General features: G+C 41.3%; 1 protein-coding gene across 7 annotated transcripts in view; it reads left to right on the top strand.

Annotated features, from left to right (window-relative positions):
* The window catches only part of MTCL1 (microtubule crosslinking factor 1), a 201,278-nt gene that overhangs the window by 171,888 nt on the left and 11,428 nt on the right, over positions 1-17,962 (top strand). For all 7 annotated transcript variants that reach the window (XM_034762628.1, XM_034762626.1, XM_034762625.1 and 4 more), the window contains 3 exons: positions 2,273-2,527; positions 13,749-14,054; positions 16,983-17,014. In XM_034762628.1, coding sequence (XP_034618519.1) covers positions 2,273-2,527; positions 13,749-14,054; positions 16,983-17,014 — 593 coding nt within the window. The remainder of the gene's footprint in view (positions 1-2,272; positions 2,528-13,748; positions 14,055-16,982; positions 17,015-17,962) is intronic.

Genomic DNA, 17,962 nt, shown 5'->3' with positions numbered 1-17,962 from the left:
TTTTATCGTCCCAACACTCCTGTGTTCGGTAGATATTATCCTCATTTTATAGAGAGGAAATTGAGGCACCAGGTATATGATGTGACTTGCCTAAGGTCATCTAGGAATTCTGTGGCAGAGTTGCATATTCATCCCAGATCGCCTGAATTCAATTTCAGTACCCTATCTGCCAGCTAGATCATCCTAACTTTCAGAGTATGTCTACGCTGGAGCTAGAAGGTGAAATTTCGAGCTTGAGGAAACATAGCTGCACTATCTCCAGTTGAGCTAGCATGCTAAAAATAGACATGTACCCGTGGTCTCGGATGGGATCATACTCAGGGCGGCTAGCCCATTCCACCACTTGCATTGCCCTAGCTATGAGTCTATATTTAGCATAATAGCTCAATCAGAGAAAGCACAGGTATGTATCTTTGAGCTGAGAATTACACCTCTCAGCTCCGGTGTAAACGTACCCTAACTCTGCCTAACTCTGGTCCCATTCAAGTCAAGGGAAGTTTGATCATTGACCAGTAAGAGCCGAGATAGACAAATGCTGAGGGCTTTTGAAATTTCAGCTTTATTGTTTTACTCTCTGTTTTTAGGAACCCCCTCTTAGAAGTTTGACATTTCTACCCTTTCTGTTTTAATTTTTTCATTTGGCAAACATTACTTTTTCTCCTATGTTGAAGAGAGCTAAACCTGGCACCTGTGTTTCTGGTTGTTCATCAACAACTTCAGCTTATTGAGGCAAATTCTGCCAGTGTGATCCCTTTGTAGTCAGACCTCACTTCAGTAGGCTTTCACAGGTATAAATGGGTGTAAAAAAAGACCCAGTGTCTGTAATATCCCAATACATCTGTGTCTGGGCACAGTACCATCAGATGTTGTCAGCACAGGGCTAGAAATAATACAGTACTTGTTAGCTAACTGCTGCAGAGACAGCCTAGGCAGTGGGACACATTGTTTATTGTGGACATTGCTAAGATTAGCTATTCGTGTGTTTGCTTTTTAAATAAGAGGATCAGAGAAGTGAGAGGTAGAAGAGATCGATTAGGTCTATTTGTCACTCCCAGTGCCCAATGCCGGATTGTTCCCTAGAGCTCACAGTAGTACAGTTTTAAATTACTCAAGGGATGGGATTTCCACCATTCCCTTTGGGAGACTGTTTCATAGTCTTTAGGCATCACTGTTGGGCAACTTACCCTGAGATTCAGCATGAATTTCCTGTTGCTCAGACAGGTATTTCGAACTGGACATATTTCCCAGGAATAACCGTTTTAAAGTGTTGTTGTCTTCTTTCACAGAAGGTGTGCTTTTCCCAACAGATAGGTCTCCTGTGTGTATTCAGAGTAATTGCTTCTTACTTTAGAGACAAAAATGAGTTTTCACTTCTTTTTACTCCTGTTTGCCTGCAGATCCAAGGGAGAAGCGCCTGAATCGATTCTGGTTCACACATCATTGACAGAGTTGTTAATGAAGTTCCAGTTTCAGGGCCAAATTCTTCCCTTCATTACATGTATAGAAACCCAATAGAACACAATGGGCCAGATCCTCTGGTCCAGCTAAGCTGTCTTCAGCACAAACTGAAGGAGAGCGGAGGGAGGCAGTGTTAGGTAACTTTTAGTGGGGCAGACTGAAAGTAAGACCCCAGTCCTAGTTTAAAGGCTGCTCAAGGGATCACTCCAAATGCCAGAGATTATTGAGGCCTGGGGATGCCCCAGCTACACCCTTTTGTCCTGATGCTTTCCCCTTCACCAGGAGCCATGAGTAAGGGTGGGATAAGAGCCTCTGTGTGCTACCTGAAGATTACTTTGTACAGAGGGACTCCCAGGGGACAAATCCAGTGGCTTTAGGGGCTGCTTTGCACTGATGCAGCCTTGCAAAGCCGCCCAAGCATAGCTGAGGACCGGCCCATTGTGCTTACACAGGTATCGTGATGAAGTCAGAATTAGGCCCTGTGTTACCTTTATTGCCAGTGATATGCACAAGCCAGAAAGAGCCAGTGTGACTGTCAGATCCCAGGATGGGTTTGCAGAACTGGCATTTAGGAAAATTACCTTTTTATTGGTAAACTGAACAGACTGGATCTGGAAACTGTTAACATTAAAAACAAGGAGTCCTCACAGTATCATTATTTTCATTACTTTTCCTAAGCAAAACTGCATTTTAAGGTTAGTGATACTTTGGGTGTGAAAACATTAACAGTATCACTTTATAATTACATTCTTTGTCTAGCACAAGCTTTACCTGGGAAATAAGACTAACTAACAGCTTCTCATTTTATTGGCAGCTGGAAGGGAAGAATGAAAAAGCCCAGGGGGAAGCTGTCCTGACCACTGATTCAAAGGGAGCTTTTAAGAGGGAGAGAGAGGAGCACAAGAAATTGCTGGCTGACAGTCACAGCTTGGTGATGGACCTACGATGGCAACTCCAGCACAGTGAGAAGAATTGGAACAGGGAAAAGATGGAGCTTCAGGATAGATTGGACAGAGACCGGCGAGAGTGGGAGCGACAAAAGAAGGAATTGCTAAGGAGGATAGAACAGGTAAGAGGGCATTGGCTGATCAGGTGACTAGCTGAATATGCTAATTTATACATATTATCCAAATTCAGATCACGGTCAAGAAACGTTATTAAGAAATTGCACAGGAATAAGTTGGGTTCTTTGCCACATCGGTGTTTCTCATAATATGCAATGATAAAAATACAGTGGGGAGAGGGGTTGGGGACGGGAAGGGAAACACAGTATCTTGCATGGATTATTAGCATCTGAGAAAGCAGTTCCAAGTTAATGGTCATTTCCTTCCTCGTTCCATTTACCAAACGCATGCACAATCACATTGATTGTCTCCATCCGAAACCTTTTATGCATCTTTTTTTCTTGCTGAAAATCTAAATCCGACAGTTAGGGTTAGTCTAGGGGGTTGCCACCCGTCCGGTTTTAGGCTTGTGTGTCCAGGCGTCACTTGACGAGCCCTGATGTCTGGCTTTTGTGATCTGGGGAGGAAGAGGCAGAGAAGGGGACGGGGCCTGGGAAAGAAGCAGAGCGGGTGCGTGGTCTGGGAGTACAGTTACCAACCATTAGAAAGGTGGCAACCCTATCTTAGTCAAGATTTGGCAGATCTTTCACTGCCCAGAAAATCTGACCATCCATAAATTCACCACCAAAGATGCAGCAGCTATGACAGTTCAGTCTCAATTTGAATTATTCCCTCTAGTAAAGTAATGCACGTGATGATGCTGAAGAAGCCAGTCTGATAACAGCTAAGTAGCTACAGTAAGGCCAAATATTCAAATGCTGCTTCTGATACTGCTTATACACAGTTTTTGCCCATCCCATTTCTGTTACACATTTGGCAATTGTACATCTAACTACTCAGTTTTCATGCCCAAATGCTCAGGAGACACTGATTTGAACGTTTGACATCAAGTAGACACAATGGCATTATTATTTGTCTGGAAAAGACGCACAGACAGACTCACACATGCAAGTTGAATAGGAAAAGGTAAAATACAGTTTTTGGCTGACCGTTGTTACGATCAAAATTATGCATCAGAAGAACAGAAAACAATTGAAATTCTAGTTTGCATTTTACCAGTTACTTTCTGTCTATGGGACATCAAAAGCTGAATTGCACCAGATTAGTGTGTGCTCTTTAAGCAGCAGTTACTCTTGGGTGTTATACAAATTAGCTTTTCGTGCTAAATTGGTGAAAGTCTGGTGTTCTTCATAACCAGTTTATGAAAAGGGTACATTTTCTGTATTGCACTCTCCCACCTTATGTGCTTCAGTGAGGAGCTAAAGAAGACCCACTAGGCAATACATATTGTGGGTTAAAGAGTACTCCTAATTTATTCCAGGGTGTTTGAACACGGAGAATTCAGGAAAAATCCGACACTATTGATAATTCTTGAAACCATCACAGAATCACAGAATATCAGGGTTGGAAGGGACCTCAGGAGGTCATCTAGTCCATCCCCCTACTCAAAGCAGGACCAATCCCCAACTAAATCATCCCAGCCAAGGCTTTGTCAAGCCTCACCTGAAAAACCTCTAAGGAAGGAGATTCCACCACCTCCCTAGGTAACCCATTCCATCCATCACTACATGTGGGAGAAGACAGGGCTTGCAAAAGGGGCTATCTGGGCAAGAAGAAAGGAGGGCAGACATAGACAGCTGTGCAGACAGAGGAAAAAATTTGAAACTGATTCAACCTCTCTCTCTTCATTTATAATAATAATAAATAACATTCTGCATTTCTTTATCATCTTGTAGCCTAGGATCTTTGAAGGTGCTTTGCAAACATTAATGAATTAGGCTGCACAACACCCTCTAATTTAGGTAAATATTATAATGTCTGTTTTTCAGATGTGGCAACTAAGGCACGGGACCTACTTCCTGTGGCAGAATTGCTAATAGAAACCCCTTAACTCTCAGTTTTGTGGGGTGTTTTAACAGCTTAATCTTTCTCTGGCTTGACTGGACTGATGGTCTCCCATGGTGTCTAGAATGGCGTTCTAATGCGAAAACCTCTGATCTCCTCCCAAGGGTGTACTTGGTTCCCAAATAAAACAGGAAATTCATAGCTGTAAAAAAGTTTCCCTGTGTGTTAAAGGGACACGGGTGCAAACATTTGTTTACAGATGCTTCAGTACCTGTTTGGGGGTTTAGTTTGCTGTCCCTGTGAAGTTCGTTTTGTTTTGTACGCAATATCACCCTTGTGTCTGTTCAATACTCTGGGGGAATTTAACATGATTAGAAGCTGAAAATTAGGGGGGAAATAATTTTTAATGTTTCCTAGCCTTTAATTTTCTTTAAACCAGATGGAACCTATCTGTATCATCCTGAGTAGACTACTTACTAGCTCTCAATTCACCCTGGAACTGGTTCTTTTTGTTATTGTTCAGAAACAGAGTGAGAATTAGTTGTATATGTTATGCAATAAAGTGTTTGTTTGCAGTATCACTGATAGATTCCAGTTTCAGTCTCAAATCACTAGAGAGGAAAGTAATATATTTTTCATTACTGTATAGAAAGAGTGTCAGTTTTCCAACCAGTGCTCTGGATTTGTGTTCTCAAATCCTTTCAATTATTAATTCTTAGAACTCAGGCATTTTCCAGACAGCCATAAATGCATAAGTGAATATTTAAGTGGATCTATATACAACACATAGCCAGCCTCCAAAGAATTAACTGAGTTTGTATACATAATTTCTAGTCTGCCATTTTTAAAAATGTCCTGGAATAGTAACCTGGATTCAGTTTCTCGACAGCTTTTCCTATATTATGCATTACTACAGCAATGCTTTAAATGCATCTGTGTAAGAAATGTAGGGCCTAATCTAAAGTCCACTGTAGTAAATGAAAAGTCCTTATAGCATTTTCATTTACTCTAACACCAGTATTTGTGAAATTACTTGAGCAGTCACATGAAGGATATGTTTTAGATCTGTGTGATTTGCTAAGGAAACAATGTATACATTGCTCTCAGATCTGCTTGGACATGAAATTTGTCTTTTACCCAAAAAAGGAGATTAGAAATTCCCCTCCTTTTTCTCAACTGTAATGGCATAGGGCAGATCTTCACAAAAGATGTTGTCAGGTTTCTGTGACATACGGCTCTGAACATCCAAAAATAAAATCAACCTATTTCCAAAGGACCAAGCAGTCAAAAATAGCATTTTGAAAATATGGCTATCTGACCATATAAATTCACAAAGCCATCTATGTTTATGAGCAAGCATTTCCCTGTATGGCAGGAAACTACCAGAGATTTGCAGGCTTTTAGTTCAATATCCTTTCAGCTCTTAGTCATGTTCTGCTTTATATGGAAGCAATTAGCATATCTCTAAACCTTATCTTTACAGTGTTTTGCTCTGTACACTCAGTGTATGGGGAAAATACACAGAATGTATGCTTGAAAATAGAATCTAGAAGATAACAAAATCATATTTCCCAAGTTTCATACTCATGCTTTCTGCTTATCGGTCTTCATAGTTCCTACATAATACATGAGAGAGAGAGAGACATACAAATTATGAAATATTTTGTTTTGGATAGTTTATGGGAATATTACTCAGACATAAAAAGCTTGGTGACCTAATTCTTTTCACAGCTTTTAAATATTCGCTCTTCAACTTCATTGTCACTGTATTACCCTTTGGGACCTCATCCTGTATTATAATATCAAGCTTCATTTTGCCCTGATCACACCACCTAGCACTTAAAATTCTTAAATTAATTACGTTCAAAGTTGTTTTTCTTTGTAGGTATGAACATGAGCATTTCATCTCTCTTCTCCCAGTGTGCATGTGTGTATACATACCAACATTTCAACTGTTGCCAACATTTCAAAAAAGTGCCTAATTGGTTTGGTGCCAAAAGTTTTGGGTTCCCTGAGCCACCTTAAAGTGGAATGATTTTTAGATGTTGAGGTTTTAGCACTTTCTGAAAATCAGGCCCCTTTAAAGTATCTCAAGTTGGACACCCAAAATCACTAGTCACTTTTGAAAATTTAGACTAATATTTCTCATTTCCACAGAACCATAGAAATATAGGACTGGAAGGAAGTTCAAGAGGTCATCTAGTTCAGTGTTTCTCAACAACCAGTCCGTGGACCAGCGCCAGTCCCTGAAATCTCCCTGCCACAGTTTAGGAAAGTAGCAAGCCAGTGCCTGGTATCAAAAAGGTTGAGAAACGTTGATCTAGTCCATCCCCCCATGCTGAGTCAGGATTAAGTATACCTAGACCATCCCTGACTGGTGCTTGTCTAACCTGTTCTTAAAAGCCTCCAATGATGAGGATTCTACAGCCTCCACTGGAAGCCTACTCCAGTGCTTAACTATACCTTACAGTCTGAAAGCTTTTTCTAATATCTAACTCGAATCTCCCTTGCTGCAAACTAAGCTGTTTACTTTTCCCTGTCCTCAGCGACATGGAGAACAGTTGATCACGATCCTCTTTATGAAAATCTTGTATATATTTGAAGACTCTTATGTCCTCCTTCAGCCTTCTCTTCTCAAGACTAAACATGCGTAGTGCTTTTAGCCTCTCTTCATAGGCCATGTTTTCCAAATCTCTTATCATTTTTGTTGCTCTCTTCTGGACTCACTCCAGTTTGTTCATATCTTGCTTAAACTATGGTGCCCAGAATTGGACACAGTACTTCAGCGGAGGCCTCACCAGTGCTGAATAGAGCCCAACAACTACTCTGTATCTTACATCTGACACTCCTGTTAATACACCCCAGAACGGCATTTGGGTTTTTTTTCAGCTGCACTACATTGTTGACTGATATTCAATTTGTACTCCACTATACCACCCCAGTTCCTTTTCCACAGCCAGTCGTTCCCCATTTTACAGTTGTGCATTTGATTTTTCCTTCCTAAGTGTAATACTTTGCACTCGTCTTTACTGAACGTCATCTTATCATTTATCTTCATTTCAGTTGTTTAACATTTATAGGCTAATCCAGTAAACCATATTGATTTGCCGTACAGCTCCAAAGACGGGTAGTATTAGAAAGGCATATGAAAATCATGTAGGGTTTGCAACTGGACACGTGTACAAGGAAAAGGAAAAAATATGTACTAACTATTTCTCCTTACAATTGAATCCCTAAGGCTAGGTCAATACTACCCGCCTGAATCGGCGGGTAGAAATCGACCTCTCGGGGATCGATTTATCGCGTCCCATCGGGACGCGACAATCGATCCCCGAATCGGCGCTCTAACTCCACCAGCGGAGGTGGTAGTAAGCGCCGACGACAAAAAGCCGCAGAAGTCGATTTTGCCGCCGTCCTCACAACGGGGTAAGTCGGCTGCAATATGTCGAATTCAGCTATGCTATTCACGTAGCTGAATTTGCGTATCTTAAATCGACTCCCCGCTGTAGTGTAGATGTACCCTTAGTTAGTTACTGTAAATTAAGTTGTTTGAGATGTCCTATAAAATTACCCAAATCCTGAAGTTTTATTCAATTTTTATTCAGTTCTTACTCAATGGTATTGGTCCATTACTAGATGGAAATGATAGAATTATCAATAAAAATGCGAAAAAGGTGGAAGTGTTCAATAAATATTGGGGGAAAAACAGATGATGTCATATATATGCTGATGATAACACTTTCCATTCCACTAGTATCTAAGGAGGATGTTAAATGGCAGGTTCTAAAATCAGACATTTTTAAATCAGCAGGTCCAGAGAACTTGCATCCAAGAGTTTTAAAAGAGATGGCTGAGGAGGTCACTGGATCATTGAATGTTGATTTTCAATAAGTTGTGGAACACCAGGGAAGTTTCAGAAGACTGGAAGAAAGCTAATTTTTTGCCAGTATTTAAAAAGGATAAATGAGATGACCGGGGTAATTATAGGACAGCCAGTCTGACATCAATCCTTGGCAAGATAATAGAGTGGACTCAAATAATAAAGAATTAAAGGAAAATAATATAATTCATGCCAATCAGCATGGATTAATGGAAAATAGATCCTGTCAAACTAAGCTGATATATATATTTTTGATGAGATTACAAGTTTGGTTGATAAAGGGAATTGTCTTGATGTAATATACTTAGACTTCTGTAAGGCATTTGATTTGATACCACCCAAAATTTTGATTTAAAAAACTAGATTTACTTTAAATTTTAAAACTAGATTTAAAAAATTAACATGGCACAATTGAATAGATTTAAAGCTGTCTTAACTGTTAGCTCTCAAAATGTAATTGCAAACAGGGAATCATCATTGAGTGGATGTGTTTCTAGTGGGGTCCCTATGATATTTAACATTTTTATCAATGACCTGGAAGAAAACATAAAATCAGCAATGATAAAGATTGCAGATGACACAAAACTTGGAGGAGTGGCAAATAACAAAGGGGACAGGTCATTGGTTCAGAGCAATTGGGATCGCTTGGTAAGCTGGGTGCAAGCAAACAGTATGTGTTTTAATATGGCTAACTATAAATGTATACATCCAGGAAGAAAGACTGTAGGCCATACTTAGAGGATGGGGGACTCTATCCTGGTAAACAGTGACTCTGAAAAAGATTTGGGGGTCATGATGGATAATCAGCCGAACACAAGATTCCAGTGTGGCACTATGGCCAAAAGGGCTTTTGTGATCCTTGGATGCATAAACAAGGAAATCTTGAGTAGAAGTAGAGAAGATATTTTACCCATATATTTGGCACTGGCATGACTGCTGCTAGAATACTATGTCCAGTTCTGGTGCTCATAATTCAAGACGGATGTTGATAAGTTAGAGAGGGTTAAGAGAAGAGGCACAAGAATGATTAAAGGATTAGAAAACATGCCTCTCATTGATAGATTCAAAGAGCTCAATATGTTTAGTTTAACAAAGAGAAGGTGGTGATTTGATTGTAGTCAATAAGTATCTTCATGGGTGTAGAGATCCCTCGGTCTTCAGTGGGGAGGGAGGCCACTCTGCCTCATTGTATTGGGCGGTAGCCCTCAGGCTGAGGTCTCACTGGCGGGGCCGAGCTGTAAGTAGTCTATAGTTCTGGGCCCGTCTAACAATCAACAACAATCTGGTGCCCTTTTCTCCACCCTTGGGCAGGGCAGCACACTGAGCAGCCCTTCAGCTGGGGCTGACGGTAAATAGCAGTCTGGAGCCCTAGCCCTTTGGGTGGGGCCCAGCGGGGAGCAGGCTGTAGCCTAAGCCTCCTGGCCAAGGCAGCCAGCAAATACACACAGTCTAGAGCCCTAGCCCCTGGCAGGGCAGAGTGGAGGGCAGGCTTTAGCCTCAGCATGTGGGCTAAGACAGTCAGCAATACACACATCTTGGGGTTCCGGTAGGGCTGAGCACCCATACAGTCTGGGGGCTCTGGAAGGATGAGCACCCGGGAGTCTAGAGCCCTAGCTCAATAGACAGTAGGTCCACACAGGCCTCCTGGCCTATGGCGGGGAGTTGGCCACCCCAGGGGTGGGGTAGCAGGGGGACGTGGGCCCACCCAACTCGCCATGTCCCAACCCAGGGCCCTATCAGTGGTGGAGAGGTCCACCACTCAGTCAGTGGGGATGCAGTCACAAAACACCGACATAGAGGCAATCAGCCACAGAGCCAAACAGTTGTCAGCTGCCCCTGGGCTACTTCCTACCTCCCCAGGGTTTGATACTTCTGAAATCCACAGGTCCTCGGGCTCCTCTGGGTACGCAGTGGACGGTAGTCCTGGCAACTCCCCATCTGGGTCCGTCTCCTCCAGGGTCAGGGTGCTTCAGAGCGCAGATTCAGCTCCAAGGTGCCACAGCAGAGCTGAGGAGTCCGTCTCCTTTGCTGGCTCCCACTCAGCTGAGCTGCAGGGCCCTCCCTTTATATTTCCTGTCCTGTCCTTTTACTTACGGTGAGGGGGGTGGGGTGGATTTGACCCCGTCAGCCAGGGGAGTGTAGTGATCCCTCGCTCTCCAGTCCAGGGGGAGGCCACTCTGCCTCACTACAATGGGGGACAAATAGTTAATAATGAGCTTGTGATGGTCTTCGTTCATGGAGAGCACTGCCTAGTGGTCAGGGCTTAGGCCCTTCAAACTGCAGGGTGGGGGAGTTGATAGGAGAGCCTGGGCCCTCCCACTCCACTAAGCTCTGGCCCAGGGCCCTGTGAGGGCCATCAGTGATCTGACTGCCAGGAGTGACTTAAGGGTGCCCTCCCTGAGCCACTCCTACCCCAGTCCTCCCAAGATTGTCCAAAGTTCGCCATCTGTGCAGTAGGTGTGCAGGAGGTCAGCTCACTGCTTGGCACCTCCTTGTGGCCATGTGTGGTGTTGTGGCTCCCTCTCTCTCAGCGTGGCAGCTGCCTCTTCTTGTGGCGTGACCCTCAGCCAGGTTCGTTCCAAATCTCTCCCCTACTGTGGTAGTCCATAAACAAAAGAAGGGGAATTAGTGTGTCCATATTGGGGAGGAGGGGGATGCCTCCCTCTCAGGGCGCATCTAAAGCGGGTCCTCCCTTCCCTCATGGGAGACCTTTGAGCAGTTGTTGTAGGGAGAGATCCTGCTTTCCCTCAGCTTTGCTCTCAGGAGCTGCAAGGTGCAGATCTGCTCTCTTCCCTGCTCTGCCCCCAAGTGAGCTGTTCTGCTTCCCTTTACCACCTCCTCCTCCAGTCTGTGCATCTCTTGCAGTTGTGGTGGGGCTGACTGAGCCAAGACTAGCTCCTTAATCCTTTATTGCCCAGTGACAGGTTTGTGTATTCCATCATAGGGCTCTTCAGTCTAGCAGGTATAACACAATATTCAGACTGGAAATAAGGCATACGTTAATAAGTGAGAGTATTTAATCATTGGAACAGTTTATCAAGTGTAATGGTAGATTCTCCATCACTGACAATTTTTAAATCTAGATTGAATGTGTTTCTAAAAGTTATGCTCTAGGAATTATATTGGGAAAGGCCAATAGTCTGTGCTATTCAGGAGGTCAGACTGGACGATCAGAGTGGTTCCTTCTGGTCTTGAAAATTATAAATAAGCAGAACTCCCATTATTTCAATGAGAGGTTTTGCCTAAGTAAAAATTAAGAACCTTAGGATCTGGTACAGAAAGATTTTTTGACACGACAGGTGCTGTATGGAATTTCGGTATTCATCATCTCAAATTCACTCACTGAGCTCCAAAATTTCTTTTTTATTCACATGTGCATTGAAAACTTTTTAAGCTTGAAGTCCTCCATTGAATATTACATACCCAGTACTCTGTTCCTACCTAATGAATTCCACCTGTAGCTTATTTGCCTCATGGACTTCCTAAAAAGCCTTCTTATCCAAACCTTTTCAGGCAGTTTTAGCAGCAAATATGAGTTACAAGTGATATTCCTGCTGGAATTCCTTGTTTTTGGAAATATCATTTTTAGTCATGTTACAGTTACAACTGCAATGAAAGTTGCCTACGCTATTAATTTTTGAAAATGTCATTAGTTCATCCATATTTGTGGCTCCACCCGTTCCCCGTCCATTTTTGAGAAGTACAGACTAGTCACTTTAATGGTTCTCATGCACATATGCACCTTCTCTGAACATGCCTTGCATGCCTTAGTCCTTAACTAGTATTCTGACAATCCTGTAGTGTGCTCACCTTGTCTTTTTTAGCCATGCAGTAGTTCCACATAGTTTTGAAAATCTAGTTCTAATCCTTTGTTAAAAGGAATTTTCACGGTTTAGATCTAGAGTGTAGACTGAAGATTGCTAACAAGGGGCAGCCCTCATATTATTGAGTCAGAAGACAATCATGATTATTTTGATGGAACTTCAGAACACTCCTGGAGCTTATAATTACATTTCTTTGGGATATGGTAGTGAGAGAAATTTAAATACAGGGGTAACTGTGTGACATTTAAGGACCTGTGTTCTGCAGGAGGTCAGATTAGATGTTCTACTGATCCCTTTTGGCCTTACACTTTATGAACTTATGATATTAACTCCAGACTTTGCCCTGGTATACACTACGAATTTAGGTCAGTATAACTGCATCACTCAGGGGTGTGGAAAATGCCGGTGTAGTCAGCGCTAAGTCGATGGGAGGACTTCTCCTATCAGTATAGCTACTGCCTCTCGGGGAGGTGGAATACATATGATGATGGGAGAAGCTCTTCCCTCGGCGTAGGCAGCGTCTTCACTAAGCGTTACAGTGACGCAGCTACAACTGCAGCGCTGTCACTGTAGATAAGCCCTTTGCCTTGCTTTTTTTTAAATTCAGATTTCAAATAGTGGTTTTTTTGTTTGTTTTAAAAAGAGCATTTAAAAACACAAAGGACAAGATTTCAGAATCTTGGGAACAGCTCCCTATTTGGAGATGAACACATACTGTAGTGTTAGTTTCGTCAGAGCCAAGCAGTGATACGCCGAGGTCCGAACTGAAGGTACATCCACACTTCAAACTGGAGGTATAATTTCCAGCTTGAGAAGATGTACCCTAAAAATGACAGGGTAGCCATGGTGATGTGGGCAGCATAAGAGGCTAACCACCTCAAATATGTTCCTACTGACTCAGGTGGGATCACAGTCAGGACAGCTAACCACATGCGCCTCCGTGGCTACCCTGCTATTTTTAGCACACTAGCCCACTCAGCCCTAGTGCAGGTATGTCTACTTGAGCTGGGAATTACATGTCCAGCTTGAAGTGTCAATGTACCCTAAGACTACTTTCCTCTGAGTGCCATATCTGGATTGCTTCCAAGGAAATTCCTGAGTTTCTCAGCTCCATGTCAGTCTTTGATTGCTGCAAACCTTTATTTTGTATCCTGTTCTATTTGTTCTGTTCCAGATACTATCATGGTAATGTAAAAAAAAATTCTTTTGGTTTGATCCCTTTAATAATTTCTGAATTTTGGCAAATAATATAATTTTCGCAATTAACCAGTTAAAATTATTAAGTTCTAAATGTGTGGTTTGTGGAGAGCTAACTGCAAGCTGCAATGCAGAATCAAATATTGTTGAAAATATACATGGGTTTGGCTCTTGATGTGGATTTTCCTCCACTTTTTCTCTGGTCCCTTGCATTCAAGTGTCCTCTCATGGTAAGATGCTGCATTTTCCCTATTGTAGAATCCTTCATTCTCTGCATTGTACATTCAGTGAATGGTATAAACCTGTTCACTTCTCTTGAATATTTTGGAAGTTGTCAAGTCAAATGAAACTTCCCTGAGCTGCAAAGTCCACAGTGAAGGGCCAAAGTCTCAGAAGGCCAAGTTCTACAGAAAAGACAGAGGTGTTGAGCTACTGCAAATAATCCATGCTAACTTCAATTTTAATTTGCTCTTTTTTCAGCTTCAAAAAGAAGTGAGCACACGAAAAGGAGACAGCATTCTTTGTGACCAGAAGGAGAGTAGCCTTCGTCCATTTTCAACCCAGGGAAACCTTTATGTGCCTCATCCAATGGGGGCAAGGTCCTATTCTGATTCAGATGCCATACAGTTTGATGATCAGTCGCTGTCGAAGCTGAAGGAAAGTGATAGGTGCACTGCCACAGAAAACCTCTTTCTCGATTCATTGTCTCTTGATTCTCCTGATGAATCTGATGAGCCTCGGCCTCAGAGATTGGAGCGGGAGAAGTTCTTGACTTGCTTAACTGAAGTATGTTTGTTTATTCCTATCATGTTTTCAATTATACTGTAATCATTATAGCTGTCATGCTATGTGAAGGGGGAGGCTTTATTAGACACTCCTTGCAGTAATTTGGTGGTGAGTTTGATTGAATTTTAACGTTGCCTCTTGTTATGAGCTGATTGGGTTGGTGTTGATCACTGGATATAATTGGAGGTTAGTCAGGCCAGTCTAAAGAAACCAGAAGGCCCGTAAGAATTTCCTGATTCTTGGGCCAGGGGAATGAGTTGAAGAGTTAGAAATAGATCATTGTTTATTTTTGATTATGCAAGGAGTTACAAGGATTTAAAGCTCTTCCTGTTTTAAAAGGGGCAGGAGCTCTATTTTGACAGGCGCTCAGGTCAAACAATTTCATTGTCAAAAACTATCTTAAAGTGCCATTAAACATCAGTAAAACAGTAAGTGCTATCAAGAGGTAATGTTGATTGTTTAGAAAGGATATGAAGGAGTCCTAAGTAACTGTTGATCTTTAAAAGTCCCTTGCTCTGATACCTCAGCATAACATCCAGGGAGTTCCAGAGTCTCATAACAAAGAGCAATGACGAAGGAAATTATTAGGACACAATGGGTGAAATCCAGGCCCCACTGAAGATGGTAGCAAAACTCCAGTTGACTTCAATAGACCCAGGATTTGACCCAATGAGATTACCTTATAGTAGGCCAGGGTAACATCCCTTTGGCCTCCATGGTTTCCATCAGAAACAATACGTTCTGGTTACTTTAGGCTAAGCCAAACTTGCATGCAAAACTACATATTATATTGGTGATCGCTAGGAAACTGTTAGGTGCCACAACTGTACAGTTTACTATCTCATTTGAAATTACAAAAACACTGAAGCACCAAAGAATTAAAATCTTCCTTTTTAGTCTCTCTTTGCATGTTAATTGATATTACAAAACAAATATGCAACAGATCTTGAAAAGACGGGTGACAACAGCTTCTATATTGTTTGCAGTTTTCAAATTGCAGCTTTTGTAACAGACAACTTTCTGCATTCCTGAAAACTCAGATTTGTGTACATAGGTCAGGCAGTTAGACATCTGAATACTGTTTTCAGCATGTAAATGCTGTTTGCGTGTACAAATTGTAGCTAACAGGTGAACAGAAACTTTCACATCCAAAAATGCAGGCACATACATAGAGACTGCTTTTGCAATTCGGCCATTCTGGAAACATGTTTGTTAGGTAAGTCAAACCATGAGCCCCCTATTTTACCTCACAAAGCTATTTGGCTTCACCATGTAACTTCAGTTGGGTTTTTGAAGCTTGTGGAAAATTGTTCCAAGCCTTTGTTAAAAAATTTAAAGGTATTCAAAATGTGATCTCATGCCAGCAATTAAATTGTTGCTTAACAGACCAACAAAACATCAGGCTGGTTGGAAGGAACAGGAAGAAGGATAAATGATTTAGGAAATATAAGAATATTTTTCTGAAATTATAAATGCTTGTGTGTCTGTGGGAAGGTGCACATGTACACACATATAGTATTTAATTTTCCTCCATGGGAAAAAATGTAACTATATAGCTGTTGTGGTGGGGTTCCCGGTTTATTTTCTCTGGGTGGCTCATTTCATATGTGCTCAGATTACAAGCAAAAAAACATTTTTTCCTATTTCCAGTGCTGTAACCTCAGCAGTCAGTTCTGTGAGTCAAGTGGTTTTGGATCCCACTCCCCATTTTCTCCCTTCGCTGCCATTAATAAAAGTTCTGCATGTAAAATTAGACCCTCAGTGACTTTTGTTCAGCCTCCTTGTTTTCAAATTATGTTTTAATGAAACTTGTACAAACTCATTTTCTTCAGCAGGTTTCCTTAGGTGTAACTGAGTGGAGCTTAATAAGCAGCTCTCTCTCTCTCTCACACACACACACACACTCTCTCTCTCTCTCTCTCTCTCTCTCTCTTAGCTGCATTGGCTTTGCAGTACTAACAGCAATAAAAGTCAGTAAAAACGGAGGGCCTGATTCTCCATTCCTTGACCCCAGTATAAGAGAATGGAGAATCAGGCACCTAGTCCTCAGATACAACTGAGGATATACATACAGGAATGAGATTTCTTGAATCAAAGGGTGCTGGTTTTGACTAGTCACTTTTAGGAGTAGTATTGTTCTTGGAAAAGTGCTGGTTTTCCTGGGGTCAGATTAAAGCCATTAATACTAAAAGTTTTTTGTTCCTGAATTTGTACATTTTTGTTACCTGGCTTGTATTTTGTATAATTTATTGGAAATCTAAATAGTTAAAACAATAGCTCTAGACCAACTGCATCAGGAAAGTATGAGCTTAAAAAAGCTGATTATGAAAATTGTCACTAGGGAATAATTGCTGTAACAGCATCTTAATCCTGTGAGCTATCTGTAGGTATTTCCTTATGAAACAAGTAATAGTCTTCCCACATATTTAATATAACTAGTTTAATGAGTTTCAACTGATAGCATTTGTTAGTGCCTGGAGAATTTGTAATGAAATCTTATGTCAAAGGACTACATTTTTGTCTCTTATCTCAGCACAGCTAGGTCTCTGTTTTTCACTCATGCAGATGTGATCCAGAACTTGAATTTTTAATTGTGGAGAAAGGTCATTTAAAGCTCATTGTTCTCTGTGATAAGTTGGACTATAAACATTTAAGAATGCTTTAGGTTTGGGGTATAATCGCTGATATGAGTGATCCCATTGATTCTACTGGGAATGATAGCATTCATACATGTGTATTAACGAAAGAATATCCACACATACCCCTCACAAATACCCTATCCAGGAAGAAGTCTGTCATTTTGAAAAAGGATTTTCAAGAACTTGTGGAACTACCCAGAGACAAATGACAAAATGCCCTACAGGTGCAAAATATTGCTATTATGTCCTCTATAAAGGTTCAGAAGTAACTGGTTTTTTTTTTTTCCAGGAAGAAGAAACGCACAAGGGAAATCTTCAAAGGTGAGTAAAACTGACAGGAAAAGCACCAAACATCCAGGTGATGAGATTTTGGGCTTTGCCGCAAGCCCTTAACAAAGGTAGTATATAGCTTTGCTGCCTCGGAACCAGATTAGTGGATTTACTCAGAGATTAATTTGTCTCAGTATGGTTCTACTCTTTCTTGACTAAATAAATTGGGCCAAATTAAGCCCTGGTGTAAGTAGATTTACCTCTGAAGTTAGCGGAGCTGCAACATACACCAACATTGAATCTGGCCCTAGTCTTGATTAAAAAATTCACAACAGATTTGTTTAAACCACTATAACATTGCTCTATAAATCTCATCGCTTTTTAAAATCCTGGGTGGCTCATCTAGTTTGAGTTTGCTCATTGGGTTTGCATAGATAATTATGGTGATTTACATTTTTATATAGTCCCTTTTATCTAGAACAGTGGTTTCCAACCTTTTTTCATTTGTGGACTCCTAAAAAATTTCAAATGGAGGTGCAGACCCCTTTGGAAATCCTATACATAGTCTGTGGACCCCCAGGGGTCCATGGACCACAGGTTGAAAACCACTGATCTAGAAAGATTCCAGTGTTTTACAATATTCCTTACAGTCCAGTAAATAGGAAGATTCAATTAGATGCTTTAAATTGTATAAACTAACAAACTTTATGGAAACCCAAGAATTCTTTGAAATTTCTCATAGTTTCTCTAACCACTCATATTCACTTTCACTAAGTTGCAGCATAAGCTGAACTCACCGAACTAGGTAAATATGACAGCCTCTAGACCTGATCCTATAAGGTGCCAAGCACCAGCTATGAAGTGTTTGCAACCTCAGGTGCCTGTGAGGGCTCACTGGCTTCACTGAAAGTTAAGGATACTCAGCACCTCTCTTTGTACTTTTCTGCTATTTGCAGCCTTACAAATGTGTGTCATAGTGTTGTAAAGATACATTTTTCA

The sequence above is a fragment of the Trachemys scripta genome, chromosome 2, assembly GCF_013100865.1.
Source record: "Trachemys scripta elegans isolate TJP31775 chromosome 2, CAS_Tse_1.0, whole genome shotgun sequence".
NCBI classification, from domain to species: Eukaryota; Metazoa; Chordata; order Testudines; family Emydidae; genus Trachemys; species Trachemys scripta.
The sequence above is the reverse complement of the archived record's forward strand: the minus strand, read 5'-3'. Positions and strand labels throughout refer to the sequence as shown.